The following is an 18,965-nucleotide window of genomic DNA, read 5'->3' as shown; positions in this document are numbered from 1 at the left end:
ACACACACTGTAAGACTTTTCTGTAATTTCAACAGTAAAACACTGTAGAACGCACAATAAAATACCTTAAATGTCTTTTTACAGATTTAATGATTGTGCATTGTGGGAAAATGTTGTGGGCTGGGAAAGCTTCTATGGCTTATTAACCTATTTTAAGACTTGCATTTGAGGCTATATTTGTTGCACCCTTGAGTGAGAATGCTGTATCCACACAAAATACAGTAATATTCTGTACTTTAGGAAGCTTGAACCCCCCCATTCCCCCACTTTGTTATTAGGTAGAATTAAGTAGAATTATGCAAATAGCTAGTAAAAAGTCTGAGCTAAAATTCTCACTCTGGTTTATATGGGCAACACACACACACACACACACACACACACACACACACCTTTCTTCATAAGCCTACGATGAGTGATTCATGATCACTGCCTTCTACTGAGTGGTGAGTGCTGCCCTGCACTAGTCCAAGACTCTCATTAGGGATTCCTTCATTCTCCTTGCCTGAGCTGTATTCAGACAGGTGAAAACAATTACAGTTGTTAGTTGATTGTGCCTTACTCTGTTTGGCACGTGCTGTCCAACTCAAACGTTTCCTCAGTAGTGGGGACTGATGTCTTTTGCTGACACAGAGGAAGGAAGCAACACCATATGTTCAGGGAGCGTCGAGTCACGCAGAGATGACACATTTAGGATTGGGACTTTGCAAACAATTTATGAGAGGACTTGTCTGGTAATGTACGCTGGGGAGTGACAGCAGGTATTAATCAGGCTGTTCACCAGACACAATCACCTCCTAATGTGCCTCGCTAGATTAGGATATCATCTGAAAAAGAATGGGAAATGCTTTTTTCTTCACTTATAGCAAACAATAGGTCTGTTTAACATGTCTAGTGCGTTCGATCTACTGTATAGCCCATGTGTCTGTTTTTCCCTCGGTGGATCTGTAGACAGCTGACATAAATTACAGCCCGCTTACGCGTTGACACACACACAGTATGGCTGACAGTGTCTGGCCGAGTGGCTGAAAGACATTGTTTGCTGTATTTATCAATAGATACAACAGAGCATGCACCCCAAATGGGTCCCTATTCAGTGCACTATTTTGGACCATGACTCAAAATAAGTTACCATTTGGGAGGCAACCTGAGAGATGCACCTGTCTCCCGACTCCAGAATACGCCTCTGATTCAACGAGGGCCTGGATGTGATGTCATTTATGTCAAACATTTATTGTAAAATGTACAGAAACTTACTGGCAGCAATTGGCCAGTAAGTTACTGTAATTCATTTTACAGTAACAGCTACTGAAAACCATTTTATGGAACCAAAAATGTTACTGTAATTTAATTAACAGTACCAATTACAATTACAGCATATTACTGTAAATACCTAGTGACATATTAGTGTTCTTTGAAAGTTTTCATTTAAACATGTACATTTTGGTCATTTAGCGAGTGCACTTGTCCTTACAACAAGTAAAAATGTTTCTGTAACTGTTAACAAACGCTTCCAACCTGTAGTGATGCTATGCTTGATACCAGAGATCTAAGGCATGAGTTGAAATCGCTAAGAACCTAACTTCGAAGCAGTGTACCGATGCGTGTATCATTTTATCAGAAGTATGTAATCAATGATGTACGAACCTTAGTACTTTTGCAAACCATGTGTTGCAAAATGCGAGATTCCACTGATTTCACCCTGGTTCCGGTGAAACTCATAGTGATTACATGGCAAAACAGATGAAAATGACATGGCTGGCCACTCAACCATTAAAGGCTTGAGACTTGCTCCCACTCTGATCTGTTCCCTAGATAAATTAAGTTCTTACAGAACTACTACCACATATCAGTTAATTTTGTACAGCATTCTCACTAACGGTGCAACAAATGTGCGTGCGTGCGTCACAACTTCCGCCGAAGTCGGCTCCTCTCCTTGATAGGGCGCTGTTCGGCGGTCGACGTCACCGGCTTTCTAGCCATCGCCGCTCCATTTTTCATGTATCCATTTGTTTTGTCTTGTTCCCTGCACACCTGGTTTTCATTCCCCAATCAAATCAAATGTATTTATTCCTCTGTTCCCCATGTTTGTGTGTAGGATTGTTTGTGTTACGTGCATTTTGATATTGTGGATATTGTTACGCGCATTACTTTTTTGCCTATGTTCCGTGTTTTGGGCACATTTTATGTTACTTTGTGCTGTTATTTGACCGGAATAAAAAGTGTGCCTGTTCACTACACTCTGCTCTCCTGCACCTGACCTCGCCTCCAATACACACTCCTAACTGTGTGTGTGTGTGTGTGTGTGTGTGTGTGTGTGTGTGTGTGTGTGTGTGTGTGTGTGTGTGTGTGTGTGTAAGCATGTTTGTACTGTGTCAGTGTATCAGTGTGGGTGGTGTGTTTGTGCATGTTAGCAGGGAAATAGCTAATTATGATCCTGCAATGTATTATCACCCTCCTTAGAGAAGCTGTTTAAATAAATCATGTATTTGTTATGGACACAGAATAGTACACCTTGCTAACTGAAGAAGCAATATAGAAGTATTTTAAGCATCACAAAAGACACAATATAAGTAGTGTATGCCACAAACGGTACCCTGTGCATTATGTTGTGCACTACTTTTGATCAGGGTCCGTAGTGCTCTAGTCAAAGCTAGTGCACTATATATGGAAGAATATTGTGCCATTTGGGCCACAGTCAGTTAATGTATGAAGTGTCTTGACAGGATTTGATATCAGCTGAAATACAGGAGCTATTCTTGAAGCATCACCGTGCTGCTGGTTTAGGATGCAGCTTGTGGAAAACACACACACACACACACACAGCTAGTGGAAAACAAGCTAAGGGCTCTTCAAATGTCAAAGTCAATTTTCCTCGCCTATGTAAATTCAGCCTCTTGTGCCAAGCGTTCGCATGGTATCTCTTCCTCACGGAGGTACACATGGTGGCGGCCCTCTGGGCTTTTGTTTTGTGGGTGCCTGTTTTTGTTTCTAAGAGGGATGGAAATGCGGCGATGTCGGGGAGAGAGCGTGATTGCAGTGGCATCCACGGTAACTGATATTCACATCCACTGGGCGCATTAGCAATAATGTGTGTTGTTTGTCAGAGCAACGCAGCAAAAGCTTTGCCTAACAGGCTGTTAAATAAGATGTGCGCTCAACCTCTCTCACCATTGTCATTGATATAAGCAGACAGACGGGTCCCACATGCCTTCTCAGCCAGCCATTCAGTCAGCAGGAAACAACCAGAATGTGCAGCCTTTTTCTTTGTGTGTGTGTGTGAGCGAAGAAGAGAGGCAGAGAGAGGGAGCGGGAGAGGAGGGAAGGGAGAGGGAGAAAGAGGGCAAGACAGAGAGGGGATAAGGAGAGAGACCGAGAAGGTGAAAGAGAGAGGCGAGACAGTGATGCGGTTGGGGGAGAGCGTATGTATTTGTTTTTCAGTATGATGTGAGATCAGTGATCAGAACAGAATGGTCAATAATGAATAACAATGTAGTGTCTGTCATTATTTAGTTGGACCAGAGCCTTTGTCCAGTGCCAGGGATCGATACAGGGCTCAGATGAATCATCAACCTGCGTAGCCGTGGCTTACCCATGCCCTGCCTACCATATGTTCAGCTCTCCCTCACTGTGTCACATACTGTAGTATAGACTACTTCTATATACTGTATGTATTTGTACTGTACTCTATACTACATTGTTCCACCAGTAAATATTGTTTCAACTTCTTTCAATGGTCTCTGGACAGCCTCCTCATTTTCGTCTTCCTTATTTGAGGATACAGTAGTACATCTGATTTGTACTAGCTTGTTACAGCATAGATTTCCTAGGTTTGTGGTTCGACCACGGTGTTATATTCATCCTGAGTGTTCTTCCATCTCTGTTTGGAAGTGCATGGAGGTCGTGACCTCAGGCTGGGATGATTCAGGAACACTGATAGAGGTTGTTTCTGCTCTGTTCACCTCCATGATTTCTTGATTTCATCAGCACAGCTCTCCTTGGCCATTAGGTGGCTCAGAGATGGTAGAGCCACGACGGAGAGGTGATTTTATGAATTCAAACAGCCCGGGGGGGAAGGAAGAGTGCTGTGGGATCACATAGGGCTGCTTTTATTACAGAACAGACATTGAAAAGGATGGGGAATGTTCTGGTGTTCTGGTGCCTCCATCATCCTTTAGAATTAAACATACCGAACCTACTTTCCTCACAAAACACTGCAAGGCTATTGAGTTTTGAGAAATATGACAGGACAAATTACAATGTGTCTCTTCTTCCTCCTCTCTCTATCTCTCTCTGCTTCCCCCTATCCTTCTTTCTTTCTCCCCTTCTCTCTCTCTCCCTTCTTCTCACTCCCTTGCACTCTCTCACTCCATCCCCCCTTCATCAGTCCGTAGACCCTGGCCAGCAGTTCACGTGGGAACACTCTAACCTGGAAGTAAACAAGCCAAAGAACCGCTATGCAAATGTCATCGCCTACGACCACTCCAGGGTCATCCTCACCTCCGTCGACGGTATGTTTGGTGGATTTGTTGTTGTTGTTGTGAAGTGTTTTCGCTTTTTAATAACTGGATGTGGGGAGGTAATGTGTTATGAAATAAGAGAGCACCTGTCAATAAAAAGTTTTTTAGCTGATGTTTTGCTTTTTAGGGAGGGGTGGTGGGAGGTATTGTGATGGTATTAACTAAGTGAGGCTGTCTCAATAAAGAATATCCAAAGCCAAGTCTGCAGACAGTAAGCTCCTACCCACTGCAAAGACATGTCACAACAATATATCTCTCAACTCAATCCCCAGGTGTGACAATGCTTTCTCCCTCACTTACTGTCCGTCTGTCTCAGTTTGGAGTCAGTCAGTGATATAAATGTCATTGCATCCTACTGGTTGTGGATGTGTCTTTCTTCTCTAATGTGTTGTGCTGTGTGGAGCTGTTTCATGCTGTGGAGGGGGTGTTGATACCGTGTTGAAAACCTGCCAGCCCTATGGGCCCTGGTCAAAAGTAGCGCACTATAGGAGATAGTGCCATTTGAGAAGAAGTGATGGAGTGCCATTGCGCTATGGGCGGGGGTCAAAATAAGTGCACTATATAGGGAGCCATTTGGGATGCAGACCGAATGTTTCCTAACACTGCCTTCCTTCACCGTGCTACAGGAGTGCCAGGTAGCGACTACATCAACGCTAACTACATAGACGGCTACAGGAAGCAGAACGACTACATCGCTACACAGGGCCCGCTTCCTGAAACCCTGAGTGACTTCTGGAGGATGGTGTGGGAGCAGAGGACCAACACTATTGTCATGATGACCAGGCTGGAGGAGAAGTCAAGGGTGAGAGACTGACCGGTTACTGGCCCAACATTCTGAAACGCCAGGCTACCTGCTGACACACGCGCACACACACACACACACACACACAATGTCTCAGGACACACACACACAATCCCCCCCCCCCACACACACACACACGTCCTGACCATTGATTCACCCTCTGCTGTCATTGACCCTGCACTCACAGACTATAACAGTCCCAGTAGTCTCACCCTTGCTCTCTAATGGACAGAAGGTGTGAGCGTCGACTGTTAGGTGGCAAAATCCTAATCGAGGTATTTGAATAGACTCTGTAAATAACTGACACTTTGACTGCATGGTGGCAGCAAGACAGATGGAAATGTGTCACGCACACACACACTCACACCAACACACACCTACTTTCTCTAGCAGGATTAATAACTCTGTACCTAAAGGTCATCCCATAGTGTCACAGCTTCCTGACAAACGTAACATCACACCTGTCTTTCTGGCCCCATGAAGGGTCAACTCATCATTCAATTACCTTTCACCTTTGAATCTTGGCCCCTGTGTGTCATCATCATCACAGTAAGGTGTCTGATGGTAATATCCCAACCCCACCGCTGTGTCCTCTGATAACCTCCATTTTCACCGGTTTTGTCTAGAAGGAATACAGCTTTTGTCAAAATTGACTTTCATAGCAGATTTAGGATAATTTATGCAGCAGATTAGGAGTATTAGGTTAAGACTAGGAAAAGGTTTAGGCTTACCTATAATGCTAAATAATTAAACTTTTGACATCAATTTAACAAAAGCTGTAGCCAACTAGACATGACAATTTTCACCCCTTACTATCAGTCTCACTAGAGAGGAAATTAACGGGAGGGGAGGACCTGAAATAGAACACACCACAGGAATTTATGTGACTGTCCGTAGCGACTGACATGGGGATGGCCGGGACGCAGTGACACCCCCTTCACTATGAACAACCAGAGCACAGTACCAACCTTCAATCATTTTAGGGACAGCAGCCATTTCCAACTGGCACTAGTCTGGGTGGATGTTGTGAAATATTCCTGTAAAACAGATCAACATAAAACACCAGTAAAATGAAAAAAGGAATATTATTATCTGTGTACATGGTCTGTGTTTGTAAGAAATGTACCAGTTAGCTCTTGACTGTGTGTGTTTGGGATGTTCATTGGAATGTATCCAGGTGGTGACCCTACTGTCCACCAGACTGTCCAATCAAAATGCCCCCTCACAATGCCCTGACCAATGACCCTGGAGCACCAGGCTGCTGTCCAATCACAAAGCCCTGACCAATGGCCCTTTGGCGTAGAGGTCTGGAGGAGAAGAGAGGCACCAGTCATGCTGGCTAGGGTCCCTGGGCCTAGATTTCCCTAGAGATGGGCCACTGAACCCCAGCTGGCAAACTCTCTCTGCTTTCACTCTCTCCCCTCTTTCTCTCTCCTTCTCTCCCTCCAGGACATGGATGACACAGTGGAGCAGAAGCAGTCCAAGCTGTCATCCTTCGCTTAGCCTCAGTCCCTCTCCCATAGCACTAACCCTCTCGGTCCCTGTCCTATAACACTGACCCTCTCAGTCCCTGTCCCATTTCACCAAAACACTAGGCCCCTCAGGCAGCTTTAGTCCCTGTCCTATCAACCTACTGTAACTCTGTGTCAATGCTCTTAGGCTAAAGCTATGCTCAGAGATATTCATTGTTCAGTGTCTGCGAGTGGAAGTCTCTCCTCTCATCCTCCAGGACAGGGAAAATTACACAGTGGAGCAGAAGCAGCTCAAGCTGTTCTCTTTAGATCAGCCCCAGTCCCTTACTGTCCCATTACACGAACACTAGCCCCTTCTCTCACCCCTAGTCCTTGCCACTGTTCCGTTACTGTAACTGCAGTGTCAGTAACACTATTCTACACTGAGGCTGAACTTCATTGTTCTTTGCCTGTGTGTGTACAGGTGAAGTGTGACCAGTACTGGCCAAGTCGGGGGACAGAGACCTATGGGATGATCCAGGTGACCATGTTGGACACTGTGGAGCTGGCTACCTATAGCGTACGCACCTTCACCCTCTATAAGGTAAGAGCCACACATGTAGAGGTATAGTATGTGTTGGAGCTCAAGAGTGACCAGCTCTTGACCAGCTGGAGGGCAATGATCCCGGAATGTTTTCTCGAGCTTTTATCAAATCTCTTGCTAGCTAACTCGGTGTAGTAAATATAAATGTTTGTCATAGAGACTACCAAGAATGTGGCCACCAGTGTGCGTTTGTGGTGTTCTGATACGTTGCTCTACCAGAATGGCTCCAGTGAGAAGAGAGAGGTTCGTCAGTTCCAGTTCATGGCCTGGCCGGACCATGGAGTGCCTGAGTACCCCACCCCCACCTTGGCCTTCCTGCGCAGGGTCAAGGCCTGCAACCCGACAGATGCAGGGCCCATGGTGGTCCACTGCAGGTAACCCCCATCTCAGACACATCTCCTTCACTGCAAATATCTGGAATGAAGTCAATAAAACTGCCCAAGAACAGGGTTCACTGAAGTTGCGCTGTTGAGGTTCTTTCCACTGGTGGAAATAAGCCCAAGCCAGAACCATCTCACAGATATGTGACTTTTCCCACACAAAAGCCACACACACACACACACACACACACACACACACACACACACACACACACACACACACACACACACACACACACACACACACACACACACACACACACACACACACACACACACACACACCGACACAACACACCGACACAACACAAACATACACTTTACACACACACACACTTTTACACACATCATTTGCTGTTGTCATTTATTTTACTCTTAATATTATCTATCCTGATGCCTAGTCATTTTACCCTTCCTTCATTTACATATATACCTCAAATACCTTGTACCTCTGCACATTGATCTGGTACTGGCACTCCCTGTATACTGCATAGCTCCATTCTTGTGTATTTATTTCCTTCCTCGTGTTACTATTTGATTTGTATTACTATTGTCATTATTTTGAAACTCTGCATCGTCGGGAAGGGCTCATAAGCAAACAGTTCCCCGTAAAGTTTACACCAGTTGTATTTGGCGCATATGACACGTTCTTTTTTTATTCCATTTGTTCCTGTCAGTGTAGTGGCTCTATAGTTACAGTTTCCTGTCTGTGTAATAGTTACAGTGCTCTGTCCGTCCCCACAGTGCTGGTGTAGGGCGGACCGGTTGCTTCATCGTGATCGAAGCCATGCTGGAGCGTATGAAGCATGAGAAGTCTGTGGATATCTACGGTCATGTGACGTGTATGAGAGCTCAGAGGAACTACATGGTGCAGACGGAGGACCAGTACGTCTTCATCCACGAGGCCCTGCTAGAGGCAGCCACCTGCGGTAACACAGAGGTCCCTGCACGCAACCTGTACGCACACATCCAGAAGCTCACCCAGGTCACGCCCGGAGGCACCGTTTCCGCCATGGAGCTAGAGTTCAAGGTAGAGTAACAAAACATGGAGTTTGAGAATAAGGCAACAGCCCTGCTTTGTAGCCTGGTCCCAGGTGGAAACAATGACCATAGCAGTTGGAAGGACAGCGCAAACAGTGTGGTAGCAGCCTGTTTCCTTGTACATTACAGTTCAGTTCCATGTTATGAACTTAACTTGAAGATTGTTGGAGTGCAGCCTTGAAATCAGACTCGAATGCTAGGGACTTGGGAATTGACTGGTTATGCTAGAGTTTAAGTGACAAAATTGGTACAGTTACTAACTGGGGCATTTAGTTAGGAAACAACAGAGTTGTTGTTGTTTCAGTGTGTACGATGCAGTGGTGGCAGGAAGTTAATGTCTTAGTGTGTTTGGAACAAGGAGTAGGAGAAGAAAAGGAGGAGGAGGAGGAATTTTCCTCACCCTCACACTAACTCTTAGGAGGGGTGTTCTGTTTCAGAGGCTAATCTTCTGGACTGGGGATGAGAGACTGAGAATGAGGAAGGGAGGAAGAGAAGAGAGAGGCTCGGGGGATGGAGAGACAGAGAGAAAGAGAGTGATCTAGTGAGGGAGGAGTGTTGGGGCAGGCTGACCGGCTGACAGCCTGTAGATAAAGCCTCAGTGGGTTGGAGAGCTGATGCATCCTGGGATTGGGCTTGGGCCTATACCACTGGGCTCCAACAACTGTATTGGTCCTCCTCAGATACTCACTGCCTGCATCCCAAGTGGTACCCTATTCCCTATATAGTGCACTACTTTTGACCAGGGCCCATAGGGCTCTGAGTAGTGCGCTATGTAGGGATTAGGGTGCCATTTGGGGTGCATCCACTCACAGCCTCCCGCCATAGGAAAACAAAACTGCTCTAACCAGCCTCCTTCTGGGGTACTCACCACCATAACCGAAATGATGTGGGTCAAACTTGTTCAGCAAGCAGGATGATTGTAAATCCGCAGCGAGTATAATTAGGTTTTGATGCTCAGTACCACTCGCAAATTTGTTTCGCAAGCAAGGTCTGAAATTTATACTTTGCTTTTTAACTACTGACAGAGAATCACATTAAGAGGACCCTGTCAGCAAAGCCAGCAAAAATATAAAAACTCTAACCCCCTCTCATTTGGGAGAAAATGCTTTTACATTTTAAAAGTTTGCTTTGGTTTTGGATTGCTATTCCATAGCTTTGACATGGATATACTGTAGGCCTGTGCATCATCAGTCGTCTCAAATGTTGTGTGAGTATTTGTTTTCGACTCCCTGACGTCTCCGTATGTGGCTGTGGCGTCGACACTTAGGGTGAGTTTAAAGGAGAGAGAGAGCTCGGCGTTGCCAGTGTCAGCAGGCAGTTATTTGAAGATGGAGAACAAAGGGGCTTGACTCAAAGCTCATCATTTTCATGCATCAATAATAGTGTTAGCCCCTATACCCTCCAAAATCCCTGCCCATATACAGCAGCGCTAGGCTGGCTGGGATCCCTGGCTTTACAACTTTGAAGGAAGGAAGGTGGGCGTCAGGGAAAAGCTATGGCAACAGTCGTCGTCGGGTTAGAGGCAATTTGACTGCACCCCGTGGGTGCACTCCAGTCCAGTAATTATAAGGGTAAGGGATGATGTTTCTCTACAGTAGCACACAGTTCTTTAATCTGAGCCATGTTTTTAATCCATGCATCCATCCATGCATCCCTCAACAGTATACCAAAACAAGTAGCGGGGCTGCCATTTTGCCCAAAAACATCCCAGATTGTATCTTAAATCTGTCCATTCCTCTTCCCTCCCTTCTCCAGAAACTGTCTAACTCGAAAGCACATACCTCAAGATTCATCAGCGCCAACCTCCCCTGCAACAAGTTCAAGAACCGGCTGGTGAATATCATGCCTTTTGAGTCCACCCGCGTGTATCTGCAGCCTATCAGAGGTGTGGAGGGCTCCGACTACATTAACGCCAGCTTCATCGATGGATACAGGTGAGAGAGAGGGAGATGAGGAGAGGAGAGAAGGAGGGACGAGAAGAGAGGAGAGGAGGAGAGGGGGTAGAGTAGAGGAGGGGGAGGGCAGAGAAAGAGAGGAGATTCAAACTGTGAAAATGAGACATGAAATATTCTGAAGACTAGAATAAGTGAGATGGAGGATGGTGAGAATAGAGGAGATGAAATAGAAATGGAGAAGACCGAATCCATCCTGCAGACACAGCTCCTCTAATGAGCAAGGAGGTGGACCTTTCCTGCAGCGGCTGACAGCAGTGGATTGTGGTGTGACATGGAGACCAGTGTTTTCCTGTCTGTCTCCCTTGTTGTGTCAGTTGACAGGGCAAATTGGTCATAGTGGCAGTACTGTCCATTGCTTGCCACATTGCTCCTGTGGTAAATAAATAGTCTGTTTGTGACAGGTGACAAACTACTCCTGGAAGAGGAATAAAGTTATTGCTTATTGTGATGACTCTGTTCTTGTCTGCTGATTCCCACATTCCTTTACTGTATGGGAAACACTCTTTTAAAGACATTTGTTGATATTTGGAAAAATAACAGTGAAATGAAGCACCTGTTGTTCTTACTGAGATGGATGGGAAGGTTTTGAGAATTCCGTAATATACAGCGGTTCATTGGTATCAGACGTCTGATGGCACTATGGTGTGATAAGTGTGTCTGTTAAATTACCAAATTGTAAATGTAGATATAAAAATGAACACCAAAACGCGTAACCAGGGGGCCCCTAGGAGACACTCTTATGTAGGGAATCTTACAGGCAGTGCATTCATCTAAGGTAAATAAAAAATACATATCGCAGTCATAGCAAACAACAAGTCTCTGTAACCCTTACTGAGAGTGATGTTGTTTTTAACGGGTCGACGTGATAATGTATTTCGGTATTTTAAAAGAAATACAATGCATATGTTGAAATTTATTTTGATATGTTGGTCTTTAGGGTATTTTGTAATTGTTCTTTGTGATTTTTGCCAATTCCTGTGTGGGTGCGTGTGTATGGTTGAGTGTGAAAGTGTGTGTGAGGTGCTTGGGGGCTTCTGTTCAGGTATTGTCCCATATATTAATACCTAATCAGAGTGGTCCCATAGAGAGTCTCCTTCATGGAAGTGTAAACACTGTAATTGGCAATAATCCACAATGCTACAACACACTAATGAGTGAATGTCTGTATGAATAGGAGCTTTCCTCCTTTTTGGAGGATTTGTTGAGGGTTTTCTATTTGGATTTCCTCATTCAACCTCTCATCACACACACACACATTATCAAGCAAGCAAACACACACACACCTCCTCTGTGCCTAATAATGTCCCTGGGGCTGCCCCACCTGAGGGAGAGAAGGGAAAGAAGAGAGGAAGAGGGGGAGAAGGAAGGTGGATGTAATTCCTCTTTAATTCATGTAGCGGTAATTAAGAGTGACAGAGAGGTGTTGGCTTGTGTCCCAAATGGCACACTATTCCCTATATAGTGCACTTTTGATCAAAAGTAGAGCACCATATAGGGAATAGGGTGCCATTTGGGACTGATTGTAGGTGTTAGTATTCTATTGCATGGGAGGCAGGCAGGCATCACATCTTTAAAGTGCCAGAGGGGATCAGAATGACTTAGAGGAATGAAGAAGGGGAGGATAATGATGATGATGCAATGATGATGATGATGTCATTCTGGTTAAGTTTCTGATATCCTGAGGTGGCAATTCAAACTATCTAGTCTCTTGCCAGCTATGCCACTGACATAATGATATTGTGCACACCAGACATTACATACATACCAAGCACTGTCTTGGCAGAGCAAGGATCTCTATACATGCCTGTTAATTTCTTTATTGCTATTGCTATGTCAGAACACTAAGAATCCAATAATTCAGCTGAAGAAACTGAATATCCTTGTGTCAGTCAAACCTATCAGATGTTAGAGACCCTTTGAACATTGTGCTGAGGCTGGTCTTAGTTGTTACTCAGAAAAGTAAGGGCAAAGATAGGTAGAACTCACAATTCCAGCAGCACCATAGCTAGATATAACTCACAATTCCAGCAGCACCTTAGATAGATAGAAATCACAATTCCAGCAGCACCTTATACTGTACTTCATGCCTCATATAGAATGCACTGTCTGTCTCTGTATGGTTGTATAAGCAATGATGTATGGCTATACTGTATCCTCCTGTAGCCTATAACATGGAGGAGCAGACCATATAGCTGCTGTAATCTCATGGTCACTCATTTCCTGCAGTGTGTGTGTGTGTGTGTGTGTGTGTGTGTGTGTGTGTGTGTGTGTGTGTGTGTGTGTGTGTGTGTGTGTGTGTGTGTGTGTGTGTGTGTGTGTGTGTGTGTGTGTGTGTGTGTGTGTGTCTGGCCGTACGAATGCATGCGTCTTGGGCTGACTCTCACATGTTTGTCGGGATTCCTGACAGAAACGTAATCACATTAACGCCACTACTCCCACAGCTTCACACTGCCCTCTATTGTTGATCTAGTGGAACTGGACCCCATCTGCAACGCTGCGGTTCTCACTGCCTTGAAGAGAATAGGAACTTAATTTGTCAGCAGCATAACATAATGAAAATACATCAAGCCCAGAACCCATTATCAGCACAAGGGCCTCTCAGATTACAGTAGGACCACAAAGGGCTCAGCGTGGATACTCTAGGTCTATGGGGATGTATTGAAGTGTACCTTATATCCTTTGTAGTTATGATGTTATCCTGACTGCCTGTGTCATGGCCTTTCCTGTATCCTGACGTAACTCGTGTCTCGTGTCTCTCAGGCAACAGAAGGCCTACATAGCCACCCAGGGCCCGCTAGCAGAGACCACAGAGGACTTCTGGAGGATGCTGTGGGAACACAACTCTACCATCGTCGTCATGCTCACCAAACTCAGAGAGATGGGACGGGTGAGTGGCATAGATACTGTACCTACACTGTTAATACAAGCACACACAAACACACGCATGCATGGACACACACACAATAATGGATGGTATTGTTGATATGACAGTTCTGTCATTGTTTTCTGTTTCTTAGGAAAAGTGCCATCAGTACTGGCCTGCTGAGCGCTCTGCTAGGTACCAGTACTTTGTAGTGGACCCCATGGCTGAGTACAACATGCCCCAGTACATCCTCCGAGAGTTCAAGGTCACAGACGCCAGGGTAAGTCCATCTCTCCATCCATCCTCCCTCTTCTCCCTAGTGACGTATATATCTATCTCTGCTCTGTGCAAAGGGCTAATTATTGTACATAGCTGTACTCTAAGCACATTTTCCCAGTGAATTGTTTGAACACATATAATTATCTCTGCACTGTGGTTATGTTCTGATGTTCTGTGTGTAGAAATAGTTTCTGCACGTTACAGCACAAAGACATTAGTAGCTTGAGAACACACTAAAACAATACTGGTAACATTACTCAAATTCTGTGGGTATAATGCTTTATGTAGTGGTATAAGCATGTATGAGCCTTTATAATGTCTAATAATAAGGCTTAAAGAAAATACTCACTTTATGCCCATCATCCATTCCTCACCACCTCTAAGGATGGCCAGTCCAGGACCATTCGGCAGTTCCAATTCACTGATTGGCCAGAACAAGGGGTGCCAAAAACTGGAGAGGGCTTTATCGACTTCATTGGCCAAGTGCATAAAACCAAGGAACAGTTCGGACAGGATGGACCCATCTCTGTGCACTGCAGGTAAGGGACACCAATGACAATCACTATTGTGTGTGTGTTTATGCAAACGTGTGTGTTTATGCAAACGTGTGTGTGTGTGTGTGTGTGTGTGTGTGTGTGTGTGTGTGTGTGTGTGTGTGTGTGTGTGTGTGTGTGTGTGTGCGTGCGGCATCTTCTCTCTTTGCTCCTCCACAGTGCTGGAGTTGGGCGGACTGGTGTGTTCATCACCCTGAGTATCGTGCTGGAGAGGATGAGGTACGAGGGGGTGGTGGACATCTTCCATACCGCCAAAACACTGAGGACCCAGAGACCTGCCATGGTGCAGACAGAGGTACAATGCAGTCACAACGCTACAGTATGTTGGGATAGACTGGTTAGAGAGGGGATAGGACTATATAGACGCTCTTGGGTAGAGTCAGGTGACTAAGCAAACAAGGATTCAGTTGAAACAATAGTTTTTTTTACAAATCAGATTTATATTGTGTGATGTTCTGTCGTGATACTGTGCCATAATGTTAGAGGAAGGTAGGCAGATATTGGGAGGAAACTGGGATGTGGGGTTAGATTAATAAAGTGTAGTTATTTCAACATATTGCTACAAATACTCTCCTAGGCAAATGCAGAACTATTAAATCAAATCAAATTTGATCTGTCACATGCGCCGAACACAACAGGTAACCTTACCGTGAAACGCTTACTTACGAGCCCTTAACCAACAATGCAGTTCAAGAAATAGGGTTCAGAAAATATTTACTAAATAAACTAATGTAAAAAGTAACATAATAAAATAACAATAACGAGGCTATACACAGGGGGTACTGGTACCGAGTCAATGTGCGGTGGTACAGGTTAGTTGAGGTAATTTGTCCATGTAGGTCGGTTGTGATTGTAGATCACTCTCTTGACCGACACTGCTCTGCCCCTCCTTGTTTCCCTCCCAGGACCAGTACCAGTTGTGCTACAGGGCAGCTCTGGAGTACCTTGGCAGCTTTGACCACTATGCAACATAATCACTCTCAGAATGCACTGGGACTCCTGGGGTTCCGGAGCGCCGCCAGTGTGTCCCTTCTGAGCCATATACACCCGGCTGACAAAGTCCAGAAACTGCCTGAGGGGAGAAGGGAGAGGGGGGAGGAAGAGGGGTGAGGAGGAGAGGGAGAGAGCACAAGTCTGACTGGGCGAACTTCAATCAGATGGAGCACTACTCCTGGACTGACTGGCATAATAAACCTGCTTTAAAACCCTCCACTACTAAAATCTACTCCTCAAGAAATTATCTAAATGCTTCAGTGTGCTTCATTCTGACGTCTCTATACGTAATGCACACAACATAAAATCACTATTTCTGCCTCCTACTACTGCTGATATAGCAACGGTTATTTTTCTGCTTTTATTATGCATCAATATTATTACCCATTATAAGTATGTGATTATTATTATTATTATTTTGAATTTATTTTCTAATCATTTATACTTTGGTTATTGTATGTCTTAACGTGTCTTATTTTAAATTAATTACTTGTCTTTTTTTGCAAAAGGGACATGAATTTTTAATATGCTCAGAGTTATTATTAATACTGGAGATGTATGCATACTCAGAGCTGCTAATAATTATTTTATTTTTTACCATAATTATAATATTCTAAATTTCGCTATTCTCTGGTAGTATTCAGTGGTATATGGGGGACAATCTTTTATACGCCTTTTCACTTCCTGGTACTTTACAAAACGACTAGCCATCTCCACAAAAAGAGATCAAACACATACACCAGAGTTAGTGGACGACTATAAAATAAACCTATATACAGTGCATTTGGAAAGTATTCAGACCCCTTGACTTTTTCCACATTTTGTTACGTTACCATTCTAGAATGGAATAAAAACGTTGTTTTTTTTCTCTCGCCCCATCACTCTACACACTATACCCCATAATGACAAAGCAAAAACAGGTTTGTAGAAATGTTTGCAAATGTATATAAAAAAAAACAGACCATTTAAATAAGTATTCAGACCCTTTACTAAGTACTTTGTTGAAGCACCTTTGGCAGCAATTACAGCCTCGAGTCTTCTTGGGTATGACCCTACAAGCTTGGCACACTTGTATTTGGGGAGTTTCTCCCATTCTTCTCTGCAGATTCAAGGACATTCAGAGACTTGTTCAGAAGCCACTCCTGCGTTGTCTTGACTGTTTGCTGAAAGTCGTTGTCCTGTTGGAAGGTGAAGCTTCGCCCCAGTCTGAGGTCTTCATCAAGGATCTCTCTGTACTTTGCTCCGTTCATCTTTCCCTCGATCCTGACAAGTCTCCCAGTCCCTGCCTCTGAAAAACATCTCCACAGCATGATGCTGCCACCACGCATCACTGTAGGGATGGTGCCAGGTTTCCTCCAGATATGACACTTGGCATTCAGGCCAAAGAGTTCGATCTTGGTTTCATCAGACCAGAGAGTTGTTTCTCATGGTCTGAGAGTCTAGGTGTCTTTTGGCAAACTACAAGCAGTGCCTTTTACTGAGGAGTAGCTTCCATCTGGCCACTCTACCATAAAGGTCTGAAATGTTCTCCCATCTCGACAGAGGAACTCTGGAGCTATGTCAGGGTGACCATCGGCTTCTTGGTCACCTCTCTGACCGAGGCCCTTTTGTGAAAGAGAGGTGCGGGGGGGGGCATAATCAACATCAAGGTCTTCAGAGTCCAGTGTGCTAACTGCCTTGTTCAGGGGCAGAAGGACATATTTTTTACCTTGTCAGCTCGGGGATTCCATCCAGCAACCTTTTGGTTACTGGCCCAACACTCTAACCACTAGGCTACTTGCCAAATTATGGAGGCCATTGTGTTCTTGGGGACCTTCAATGCTGCAGATATTTGTTGGTACCCTTCCCCAGATCTGTGCCTCAACACAATCCTGTCTCGGCGCTCTATGTACAATTCCTTCGACCTCATGGCTTGGTTTTTGCTCTGACATGCACTTTCAACTGTGGGGCCTTGTATGGACGGGCGTGTGCCTTTCCAAATCATGTCCAATCAATTGAATTTAATACATGTGGACTCCAATCAAGTTGTGGAAACATCTCAAGGATGATCAATGGAAACAGGATGCAGCTGAGCTCAATTTTGGTCTCAGCCTGTTTCAAAGGGTCTGAATACTTATGTAAATAAGGTTTGTGTTTTTTAAATAGAATACATTTGCAAAAAATTCTAAACCTGTTTTCGCTTTGTTATTATGGGGTATTGCATGTAGATTGATTCAATTATTTATTTATTTAGTTCATCCATTTTAGAATAAGGCTGTAATGTAACAAAATGCAAAAAATCTGAATACTATCTGAGTCTGAATACTTTCCAAATGTATGGTTAAAAAACTGAATAGGCTAATGTTGATGACTTTTGAAAAATCTGCCATGTACAAATACCCAATAACTGTTTACTGTGATTTTCTCGATGCCTGTCGCTCAAAGAGCTCCGGTCCAAACTCTAGACACAGCGAAAGAAATACAGAAAACCACCGGTACATGGAAAGTTGTTTGTACTTTTACATCCAGGTAGGTCGAGCATGGCCTGAGGTTGACTGAACCAAACCATCACTCCCGAATGTCACAGAGGAACTAGGACCCTGGCTCTGGTCTGATCTGACAAGCTATACCTAGTTTGGAGAAGCAGATACACAGAGCTCCACATCAGACTAATGTACAGCCCCAACAACAACCATCCTATGAGAAGTGTTGAAGTGTCCAGACAGACAGTTATTCATCCATGTATTTCTGATTACCCTTCTGATTCTGAACTATGAACTGCACATGTCCATCTGCAAACGACTGGTCCAGCTCCCAATGACTGGCCAGCTCTGCAGATACAGTAACTGACAATAACCCAGATGAACGTCTCTTCTGACTGTCACTGACTTTACATCCATGGTTTAACTGCTGTACTATACTGTATTATCTTCTCTCTGTGGTACAGAAGGAAATTCTCCTGTAACACAAAGAAGCAGCATCAATGTACGGTGGAGGATCTCTACCTTATAGTCAAGCTTTTCTTTCTTAAGTGGTACTACAGAATTGCAAAATGAGGTGAATTTGGATTTAGTGGGCCCGGATGAATGGACTACAAAACAGGATTCATTTCACTTTGTCTTTGAATAGTGCTGTAGGGGTTCAATCTTTTTTCTATTTGTTAATAAAAAGGAGAGGAAAAAAATGTTGCAAAAACCTTGATGTTAATAAAGTTGAAAAATTTGGTTTTTTATAATGTGGTGGTTGAATGGCTCTTTCTTGTCTATGTTGTGGACATTCCATGTACTGTCCTGTGTTGAGATTTGCCTGTACCCTGCACACACACACACACACACACACACACACACACATGCACTCACGCGCACAAACATGCAGTCACAACTCACACACACACACATGCAGTCACAACTCACACACACACACACACACACTGTTCCCCTCTCTTCCCACCCCCATCCGTCCATGGACCTGCTCCCCCTTTATCCATCCCCTTGCCAGTACAACATATTGTGGTGGATACCCCTCCAGCCAATGCCTGGCTGTGCTG

At 44.4% G+C, this 18,965-nt stretch overlaps 1 protein-coding gene across 1 annotated transcript in view; it reads left to right on the top strand.

The window, feature by feature from the left end:
- LOC135556249 (receptor-type tyrosine-protein phosphatase F-like) overlaps nucleotides 1–18,653 on the top strand; it is a 426,619-nt gene extending 407,966 nt beyond the window's left edge. Inside the window, exons 27-37 of the mRNA XM_064989280.1 lie at nucleotides 4,385–4,508; nucleotides 5,144–5,319; nucleotides 7,255–7,374; nucleotides 7,594–7,748; nucleotides 8,499–8,784; nucleotides 10,551–10,729; nucleotides 13,511–13,637; nucleotides 13,768–13,893; nucleotides 14,277–14,431; nucleotides 14,606–14,741; nucleotides 15,352–18,653. Of these exons, the coding sequence (XP_064845352.1) occupies nucleotides 4,385–4,508; nucleotides 5,144–5,319; nucleotides 7,255–7,374; nucleotides 7,594–7,748; nucleotides 8,499–8,784; nucleotides 10,551–10,729; nucleotides 13,511–13,637; nucleotides 13,768–13,893; nucleotides 14,277–14,431; nucleotides 14,606–14,741; nucleotides 15,352–15,420 (1,653 nt within the window). The 3' untranslated portion in view covers nucleotides 15,421–18,653. The remainder of the gene's footprint in view (nucleotides 1–4,384; nucleotides 4,509–5,143; nucleotides 5,320–7,254; nucleotides 7,375–7,593; nucleotides 7,749–8,498; nucleotides 8,785–10,550; nucleotides 10,730–13,510; nucleotides 13,638–13,767; nucleotides 13,894–14,276; nucleotides 14,432–14,605; nucleotides 14,742–15,351) is intronic.
- The last annotated feature ends 312 nt before the right edge of the window (nucleotides 18,654–18,965 follow it).

This window comes from Oncorhynchus masou, chromosome 15 (genome assembly GCF_036934945.1).
Source record: "Oncorhynchus masou masou isolate Uvic2021 chromosome 15, UVic_Omas_1.1, whole genome shotgun sequence".
In the NCBI taxonomy this organism is placed as follows: Eukaryota; Metazoa; Chordata; class Actinopteri; order Salmoniformes; family Salmonidae; genus Oncorhynchus; species Oncorhynchus masou.
Note: the sequence above shows the minus strand (reverse complement) of the source record. Positions and strands in the feature narration are given on the sequence as shown.